Source organism: Carcharodon carcharias, chromosome 10 (genome assembly GCF_017639515.1).
Source record: "Carcharodon carcharias isolate sCarCar2 chromosome 10, sCarCar2.pri, whole genome shotgun sequence".
Classification (NCBI taxonomy): Eukaryota; Metazoa; Chordata; class Chondrichthyes; order Lamniformes; family Lamnidae; genus Carcharodon; species Carcharodon carcharias.
In genome coordinates this window covers 80418687-80429136 of record NC_054476.1, presented here as the reverse complement: position 1 = coordinate 80429136, position 10450 = coordinate 80418687, and the positions used below count along the sequence as shown (strand labels likewise).

Genomic DNA, 10450 nt, shown 5'->3' with positions numbered 1-10450 from the left:
TCAGCCAATTTGATTCACTCCACGTGATATCAAGAAACAGCTGAAGCCACTGGATACTGCAAAGGTCCTGACAAAATCCAGGCAACAGTACCGAAGACTTGCGCTCCAGAACTAGCCATGCCTTAACCAAGCTATTCCAGTACAGCTACAACACTGGCATCTACCTAGCAATGTGGAAAATTGTCCACAAAATTCCGGACAGTTGCAATGTGATCAATTACCATCCCAAAGGTCTGCTCTTGATTATCAGCAAAGTAATGGAAGTTATCACTGTTGATAACTTGACAACAATGTTATCAAGCTGCACTTACACAGCAATAACCTACTCACTGATGCTCAGTTTGGGTTCCGCCAGAACCACTCAGCACCTGACTTTATTATGGCCTTGGTCCAAACGTGGACATGAGCTGAACTCCAGAGGTGAGGAGAGTGTGACTACCCTTGATGTCAAGGCTGCATTTGACCGAGTGTATTTTCAAGAAGCCCTAGTAAAATTGAACTCAATGGGAATCTGGGGGGAAACTCTCTGCTAGTTGGAAGCCTATCTAGCACAAAGAAAGATGGTTGTGATTGTTGAATGTCAATCATTTCAGCTCCAGGACATCACTGGTTCTAAGCCCAACCATCTTCAGCTGCTTCATCAATGACCTTCCTTCCATAACAAGTGGGGATGTTCACTGATGATTGCACCATATTTAGTACCATTTGCAACTCCTCAGGTACTAAAGCAGTTTGTATCCACATACAGCAAGATCTGGAAAACTTTCAGGCTTGGGCTGATAAGTGGCAAGCAACATGCAGGCCACACAAGTCCCAGGTAATGATCATCTCCAACAAGAGAAATCTAACCGTTGCCATTCAATGGCACTACTATCATTGAATCCCTCACCATCAACATTCTGGGGACTATTATTGATTATCCCCACCACCTTCTCCAGGGCAACCAGGGATGGGTACTAAATGCTGGCCCAGCCAGCAAAGCCCACATCCCATGAATGAATAGAAAAAAAAAAGAAACTGCACTGGACTAGCCATATAAATACTGTGGCTAAAAGAGCAGCTCAGAGGGTGGGAAACCTGCAGTGAATAACTCACCACCTAACTCCCCAAAGCTTGTTCATTATCTACAAAGTACAAGTCAAAAGTGTGATGGAAAGCTCTCCACTTGCCTGGCTGAGTGCAATAAATGCTGCCCTTGCCAGCAACATTGATCCAATGAAAAATCTTTTTGAAGTATGTCAGCTTTGGCTCAATAACTAACAGTTCGATTAACATGCACACTGAGTGTAGTCATGGCCAGGCACCAAAATGTCATATTATTCAATACCTGCCAACATTAATGTCAACTGGAAACTAACAAAGAAGTCAAAAGGCCTGTTTCTTGCCAACTGCACCAGTGCCACCTGTACTGAAGACCAGGAGGAGGCAGGGTCTGTGAACAGGGCACTGCACAACGGCAGCTGGAACTGAAGGAGGTTGGGTAAAATAAATGCCCCAGTAGCAATAAAAGTGTCCCCTGTAATTCGGGTCTGAAGATGAGGTGAGTGCTGTGTTCATAATTTTTTCTAAGATTAGACCATCAAGTGGCAAGGTAAAGCGAGTCAAAAAAGTGTGAAAAAGCATATTGCAAGCATAAAATGACATGCAGGAAAAGACCCTCTGGTCTATCCAACCTTTCCCACATCACCATAATGTTTTACAATACATATTGGGCAGAACTGGGGAAGAATAATAAATTCCTGTCTCGTTACATTTTTTGCAGAAGTTATCATTTTTTTTCACTTTGGGTAATTACCTGTGAACAGACCCCTTTTTTAAGTAGCTAGATTGACATGAATCTGCATGGTATTTAAAAAGATGGAAATATGTAACTTAGACAAATATCTCCTTCCCTCCCTCCCCTTTGCCAGTGGTTCAGATGACTTTAGGCATAAAACAGAAGTTAGCAAATTGAAAATCCGTTTAAATTTCAATTCTCTTTTCCTTTGAAGAAAATCATTCAAGGTGTGAAAATAGCTGACCACTTTGCTATCACTTGTTTTCTCCCACTGATAAAAGTTAACTTTACTCCCACTGAGTGCGAAATCACAAGAGTATTAACATCCAGTTCATCTTTGTCAGATATAACATATGTGGAATGCAGAATTAAAGCTCCCATTATAGTTGCATGGTATTGCACCTGAACCTTTTTGAGAGCATCTTCTAGAGGTCAGTATGATTTTTCCATTTTCTTTAACCATCCTTGTGAGCTTATTATATAATCGATATGGCACCAAAATAGGCCACTTGGCCTAACCTGTCTATGCCGTGTTTATACTCACCTTGAGCCTCCTCTCATCTTTCCTCATCTGAATCAACTATCATAGCCATCTATTCCTTTCTCTCGCATACACTTGTCAAGCTTCACCTTTAATACATTTACACTGTTTGCTTCAATGACTCGCTGTGGTAGCGAGTTCCACATTATCATCAGTGTTGGGTGAGGAAGTTTCTTTTGAATTCCCTATTGGATTTTTTGGTCTTATCTTATACTGATGGCCTTGAGTGATATTCTTCCCCACAAGAAGAAACGTTCTCTCTGTGTCCACTCTATCAAAGCCTTTCATAATTTTAAAAATATCTATTAAGTCACCCCTCAGTCGTCTTGCTTCCAAGAGAGAGGAGGCCCAGCCTGTCAATCCTTTCCTAATACGTATACCCACACATTTCTAGTGTCATCCTTGTAAATTTTCTCTTCACCCTCTCCAGTGCTTCTATATCCTTTTTATAATATGTTGACCAGAACTGCATGCATACTCCAGGTTCAATATAGGTTTAGCATAACTTCCCTACTTTTCAGTTGTATCCCTGTGAAAGTGAAGCCTGGTGGTTGGTTTCTTTTTTTTTTTGGCCTTGCTAACCTGTGACACAACTTTTAGTGATTGATATATTTGAATGCCGAGATCTCTTTGTTCCTCTACTCTGCCTAGACTTGCACCTTCCAAGTAATAAATAAGCAGCCTTTTCTTCTCACCAAAAGGTACTACCTCATATTTATGTGTTGAACTTCATTTGCCAATTATTTGCCCATTTTGCAAGTTTATGAATATCCTCCTGGAATTTGTTACATTCCTTCTCAGTTGATTATTTCCCCACCCCTTTCCCCTCCCAATTTGGTGTCATCTGCAAATTTAGAAATATTATTTTGGATTCCAAAGTGTAAATCATTAATGTCAATTGAGAACAGCCGTGGTCCCAGCACTGATCCTTGTGGAACACCACTTCCCATATATGCCACTCTGAATTTACTCCTACTCTCTGCTTTCTGTCTTGAAACCAGCTAGAAATCCATTCTGCCACTTGTCCCCGACTCTACATTCTTTGACCGTTATTCATTAGTCTATTATGGGGCACCTTATCAAGGTCTTTTGGAAATCCAGATACATTGTTTACTCTCACATTAAGGTCAGTAATAACTAGTCACTGCTCAGTGAGATAATTTTAACCTATGGGCAAAAAGGGAAAATTTTAGTGTTAGCAATAGCCCATCGTTTGATGTTTTGGGTGTGTATCCTTCATAATGTCACCCCAAGGTTCCAGAGGCATGTGCCTTCACTTCAAGGCCTCTCAAACCCATACAAACTTGTACAGACTTTCACACCAAAGCTACACCCAGCATAGTCTATTTATCTGATGTAAGGAGCTAAAGTTTGATGATGACCACAAAACCATTGCCCATTGTTGTAAAAACCCATCTGGTTCACTAATGTCCTTTAGGAAAGGAAATCTGTGTTTACCTGGTCTGGCCTACATGTGATTCCAGACCCATAGCAATGTGGTTGACTCTTAAAAATGTGCTCTGAACATGGGCAATTAGGGATGAGCAACAAATGCTGGCCTAGCCAACAACGCCCACATCCCATGAACAAAAAAAATAAATCACCTTCAGGCTCCAGTTCTTTGCTATTCTGTTTCCATCAGTTTCACTGAATGTAAATGTACTTGTGTGACTGAGGAGGATATTCAATTTCAAATTCTTCTTCCAGGCTACCTCTGACCAGCAGTTTAGATTTGTAAGCACAAAAAACAGAAAGACTGTCAAAGATCAGTCAGTGAGCAGTTATCTCTCATTATAACATCTAGAGTTATGAGGCAATTTCGATGATTATATTTCAATTTAATGTGGGTCTTCTTCACAAGACAGATGATATAGGCAGAGACGCGATACTTGTATGCAATATCTGCTTGCCTCAGGTTAATGCACAATGGGTAATCACATTTAATAGAACAGGATGGACTTGAAAATCTAATTTGCTGGACCAAAATCTTGAAGCTCTGCAGTGAAATTAAATTTTATGTTCATACAATGAAACCCAAGTTTCTTCACAGCTCCCTAACTCAATATGAACATCAATAGTTCCCAGAAACATTTTCTTTTAAAAACCAGCTCCAGAACGAACTGTTCTCGCAGCTTCCGATTTAGGACACTGCCTTTAATGAAACTAAAATATAATTAAAATATTTCGACTGCAATCGGAATGAAACTTTGGAGGAATACCTAAAAGGCAACTGAGCCAATATTGATGTAAATTGGGGAGAGGTTTAACAGGGCTGGACATTCTGATAGATTTGCCTGATGTTTTGGTCAATTGCAGAGTAGGGCAGTTAGTTTATGGCCAGTGGTTTCAAGAGGATGAAACTAATGGACCACATGGGCTTTTTGTATTTGACCCCACTTATCTTCAGCTGGGCAATCTCAATACATACTGCTTCCCAAAGTCTGTGTGTGTGGATGTAATCAAGTGTTAACTGCTGCAAGGTCTGTTCTTTCCCCTATGCCCTTACTCTCAGAGGGGGTGTCCCCCTCCTTGTCCTTATTCTCAGTGGGTGCTGTCTCTCTCTCTCTGTCCCTGTCCTTGTCCACTGCAGTTGCTCTAAACCTCCCCCCCCATCATTACCCACCATACGCACTCTACCCCCAGCTGATTGTTCTGCTTATCTTATCTTTCCTGGCTGAAAGTCTCTGATCATTTGACCACTGCTGCCCCTTCCCTTATCACGTGGCACTCCATTGTACATCCCATGATACACAGTATTGCATCCCATGGTGTCGCAGCCTATTGCCATCATGGTTCACTAGTGTCCTTTAGGGAACGAAATCTGCCATCCTTACCCAGTCTGGCCTGTTTGTGACTCAAGACCCACAGTAATATGGTTGGCTTTTAACTGTCCTCTGAAATTGAATGGCTTGCCATGCAATTTCAATCAAACTGCTGGGAAAATCAATAAGAATAAAACTAGTTGAACCTCCTGGCATCAAACTAAGCACCAGAGATGGCAAAGGCACACCTTATCTAGACATCCCTGCAAAATCATCCTCACTAACGTCTGAGGAATTGTGCCACAATAGGGATAGCTGTCCCCCAGATTTGTTGAGCAACAGCCTGACATTGTCATATTCACCCAGGAATAGCTGTAAGGTATGACTTGGTATGTCCTGTCCTACTGGCAGGGTAGACCCATCAGAGATGGTATCATTGTGCTATACAGTGAGGAGGGAGTTGCCCTGGAAGTCCTTAACATTGACTCTGGACTCCATGAAGTCTCATGATATCACATCAAATATGGGCAAGGAAACGTCCTGCTGATTACCACCTACTGCTCTTCCTCAGCAGATGAATCAGTCCTCTTTCGTGTTGAACAAAACGTTGAAGAAGCACTGAATGGCAAGGGCACAGGATGTACTTTGAGGTAGGGGACTTCAATATCCATCAACGAGAGTGGCTCAGTAGCATTATTGCTGGCCGAGTCCTGAAGGACATATATGGCAAAGCGAGCTTGCGGCAGGTGATGAGAGGACAAACACGAGGGAAATCCTACTTGACCTCATTCTCATCAACCTACCAAGCGCAGATCCACCTGTCCATTGCAGTGTTGGTGGAAGATCAAAATGGAGCATCCATGTGGCACTGTGGGCCATCAGCAATGGTAGAATTTTACTCCACTACAATCTGTAACCTCATGGCCCAGCATGTTCTTTACTCTTCCATTATTATCAAGCCAGGGGACCAAACCTAGTTTGATGAAAAGTGCCAGAAGCAGCACCAGACAGACCTAAAAATCTGTTATCAACCTGTTGAAATTACAATATAAGATAAAGTTGAGGCCTTTGCAACCATCCTCAGCCAGAAGTGCCGATCCCTGCCTCCTCCTGAGGTTTCCAACATCATAGATGCCTATCTTCAACTAATTCAATTCACTCCATGTGCTATCAAGAAACAGCTGAAAGCATTGGATATGGTAAAGGCTATGGACACCGATACCATCCTGGCTGTATTAGAGAAGACCTGTGCTTCAAACATAGCCATGCTCCTAACCAAGCTTTTCCAGTACAGCTACAAGACTAGCATTTATCAAACAGTGTGGAAAATTGTCCGTGTATGCCTTGTCCAGAAGAATCGGAACATGTAGGTCCTAACCTCATTACAGCCTTGGTCCAAACATGGACCAAAAAACTGAACTCCAGAGATGATGTGAGAGTGACTGCCCTTGACATCTATCGAACATTTGGCCAAGTGTGGCATCAAGGAACCCTGCAAAACTGAAGTCAATGGGAATCAGGGGGAAAACTCTCCACTGATTGAAGTCATACCTAGCAGATAGGAAGATGGTTGTGGTTGCTGGAGGTCAATCATCTCAATCCCAGGACATCACTGCAAAGTTCCTCAGGGTAGTGTCCTAGGCCCAACCATCTTCAGCTGCTTCATTAATAACTTATCTTCCATCAGAAGCAGGGATGTTCACTGATAATTGTACAATATTCAGCACATTCATAACTACTCAGATATTGAAGTAGTCCATGTCCAAATGCAGCAAGACAGGGACAATATTCAGACTTGGACTGACAAATGGCAAGTAACATTCACACCACACAAGTTCCAAGCAATGACCATCTCCAACAGGAGAGAATCTAGCCATGTCCCCTTGACATTCAATGGCATTACCATCACTGAATTCCACACTATCAACTTCCTGGGGGTTACCATTGACCAGAAACTGAACTGGACTGGCCATATAAATACTGTGGCTGCAAGAGCAGGTCTGATGCTAGGAATTCTGCAACGAGTAACTCACCTCCTGACTCCCCAAAGCCTGTCCACCATCTACAAGGCACAAGTCAGGAGTGTGTTCGAATACCCTCCACTTGCCTGGACAAGTGCAACTCCAACAGCGCTCAAGAAGCTCGACATCATCTAGGACAAAACAGCCCACTTGATTGGCACCCCAGCCATCATCTTAAACAATTACTTCCTCTGCCACCGACGCACAGTGACAGCAGTGTGTACCATCTACAAGATGCACTGCAACAACTCATCAAGATTCTTTTGATAGCACCTTCCAAACTCTCAACCTCTAACACCTAGAAGGCCAGGGGCAATAGGTGCATGGGAACACCACCACCTGCAAGCTCCCTTCCAAGTCACACACCATCCTGACTTGGAACTATATCATTGTTCTTTCACTGTCACTGGGTCAAAATCCTGGTTCTACCCCCCTTCCCCCAATAACATTGTGGGTATACCTACACCACATGCTCTGCAGCATTCAAGAAGGCAATTCAGCACCTTCTAAAGGGCAACAAGGGATGGGCAATAAATGCTGGCATCCTGTGAAAGAAATTCTTAAAAACCCAATCCAGCCAATTACCATCCTATCAGTCTACTCTCGATCATCAGCAAAGTATCAGAGTTGTTGTTGATAGTGCTATCAAGCAGCACTTATGCTGCAATAGCCTGTGACCAATGCTTAGTTTGGTTTCCAACTGGGTCACTCAGCTCCCGACCTCATTAAAGCCTTGGTCCAAATAAGGACAAAAGATCTGAATTCCAGAGGTGAGGTGAGAGTGCCGGTCCTTGACATCAAGGCAACATTTGACTGAGTATCAAGGACCCGAACAAAGTTGCAGTCAAGGGGAAATCTCTCCATTGGTTGAAGTCATACTTGGCAGAAAGGGAGATTTTTGTTGTTGTTGAATGTCAATCATTCCAGCCCTATGTAGATCTCTGCAAGAGTTCCTCAGGGCAATATCCTAGGCCCAACCATATTCAGCTTCCTCTCTCCGTCATAGGAACAGAAGTGGAGATGTTCACTGATGATTGCACAATGTTCAGTCCCATTTGCAACTCCTCAGATACTGAAGCAGTCCGTGCCCACGTGCAGCAAGACCTGGACAACATTCAGACTTGGGCAGATAAAGCCTTTGTGCCATGGAAGTGCTCGGCAATGAGAGAGAATCTAACCACCATCTCCCTCTTTGACATTCAACAGTGTTACAATTGCAGAGTCCGCCACCAACAACATCCTGGGGTTAACATTGACCAAACACTTATTTAGACCAGACATATAAATACTGTAGCAACAAGAACAAATCGGACATTGGGAATTCTGTGGTGAGTAACTCACCTCCTGACTCCCTGTCTCCATCTGCATAGCATAAGTTAGGATTATGATGGAATATTCTTCATTACCTGCTTTAAGTGCAATTCCAATAACACTCAAGCAGCTCGACACCATCCAGGACAAAGATGTTCTTTCGACACCCTATCCAACACCTTAACCATTCCTTCCCTCCACCACCAGTGCACAGTGGCAGCAGTGTGTACTATCTACATGATGCACTGCAGCAACTCACCAAGCCTCCTCCAACAGCACTTTCCAACCCATGACTTCCACCATCTAGAAGGACAAGGGCAGAAGGTGCATTGGAACACCACCACCTGGAAGCCTCCCTCCAAGGAATCCTGACTTGAAAATATATCACTGTCCCTTCATCATCACTGGGTCAAAATGCTGAAGCTCCCTCCCTAATAGCACATTACCCACATCACATGGGCTGCAGCGGTTTGAGAATGCAGTTCACTACCACCACCTCAAGGGCAATTAGGGATGGGCACAAATGCTGACCTTGTCAGTGATACTCATATCCCCTGAGTGAATAATAAAAAATCCTTCATCTGTGCTACTGAGATGAATTTGCTTTTTAACTACCAATAGCAGAGCTGGGGACAACAAATCATCTCCTTCCCATCTTCAGGTACTACTTTATACAAACCAAAGAAACTAGTGGGGAAGGAAGTAAGCAGAAAGCAGCCTTGTTCACATGTGCAAAAGATGCCCAAAAATCACCTGATACCCAAAACTTGCCAGAACATTCCAAGTTCAATTTCTTATAAGCAATGTAAGGTGATGAATTCAACTCTTGTTCTTTAATTGCTGTCACAGTTTAGAGTGAAGAAGACAACTAAGCCAGTCCAGCCAAGGACACGGCTAACATCACCAAAAATTTACGGCCCTGATCCAGTAGCAACATCACCAGAATTCATTAATTACACCGACTACGCAGTGGGATCAACAAATGAACCTCTGTCAGCCTCCTCCCTGTTGGCTGACAAACCCAGTTTAATGATGGATTCGTCTGAAGAACTGTTTGTTGTTTCCAAGAATGGTAAGGTGGGAAGCTCGCGAGCAAATGGAGTGCTGTGGATTCTCCATGCTTTAACACATTGCCAGAATAGTAACATCGTTTTCAGTTTTGTTTTATAAATCTGCCTAAAATGATTGACTATTTTGTATCTGGTGTACAGCTGGGACAGCCACACCCCACCCAGTGTAAAGTCAGGTATATAAAGTCATGATTTATCATAAATTCTAGGGTGTGTCTTATAAGTGGGTGAAATTTCTTTTAAACTGAAACAGTACTGACTGAATTAGAAAGCGATGTACAACAGATTTTACAAAATGCTGCATCGTGTTAATCCCAAGGTTGTTTGCTAGATCAATTTTTGTCACGGAAAAGTGTCCCAGTTTGCTGGTGTACTGACATGGTGCTGAATTCCTGATCTTTGTTGAGTTTTCAAGAAAGTCGGTGAAGACGAAGTTCAGGTGAAGGTGGCATTTCTTTTGGGAAGGGAGGCATGGTTAAAATTAAAGAGGGGTTAAAATTCCTTCAGGCCCATTTTCAACTCTGAAACGAGGAGCCTTGAAATTGGGCCACAGACTTCATTAATGTTACTTGGGCGCGTATTGTACTAATTCTATACCTTAACCAGTTAGATATAAATACAAATAATCGTTGAGTGATATTTCTAAACTTGAAACCCTAATTAGTTAAATAAAATACAATAGAGATGGCAGGGCAGATGATGTGTTGCAGCTGTAGCATACGGGGGCTGGTGGACACCAATGTGCACCACAGCAACAACATCTGCAGTAAATTCTGCAGCTCAAGGGACTTTGGCTCAGAGTTGATGAGCTAGAATCTGAGCTTTGGACACTGCGATGCATCATGGAGGGGGAAAGTTACTGGACACTTTGTTCCAGGAGGCAGTCATCCCCCTTAGGATAGGCACTTCAGATTTTGTCCGTGGTCAGGGACAGGAGGGTATGACTACAAGTGAGGCAGGTATGGGCA

At 42.9% G+C, this 10450-nt stretch overlaps 1 protein-coding gene across 4 annotated transcripts in view; it reads left to right on the top strand.

The window, feature by feature from the left end:
• The first annotated feature begins 1853 nt into the window (after positions 1-1853).
• syt13 (synaptotagmin XIII) overlaps positions 1854-10450 on the top strand; it is a 61321-nt gene continuing 52724 nt past the window's right edge. For 2 of the 4 annotated variants that reach the window (XM_041197033.1, XM_041197031.1), the window contains exons 1-2: positions 3209-3444; positions 9262-9484. In XM_041197033.1, the coding sequence (XP_041052967.1) occupies positions 3385-3444; positions 9262-9484 (283 nt within the window). In that variant the 5' untranslated portion in view covers positions 3209-3384. Of the gene's footprint in view, positions 2209-3208; positions 3445-5651; positions 5731-9261; positions 9485-10450 lie in introns of those variants that run through there. The other 2 variants (XM_041197032.1, XM_041197034.1) reach the window with 2 other exon arrangements.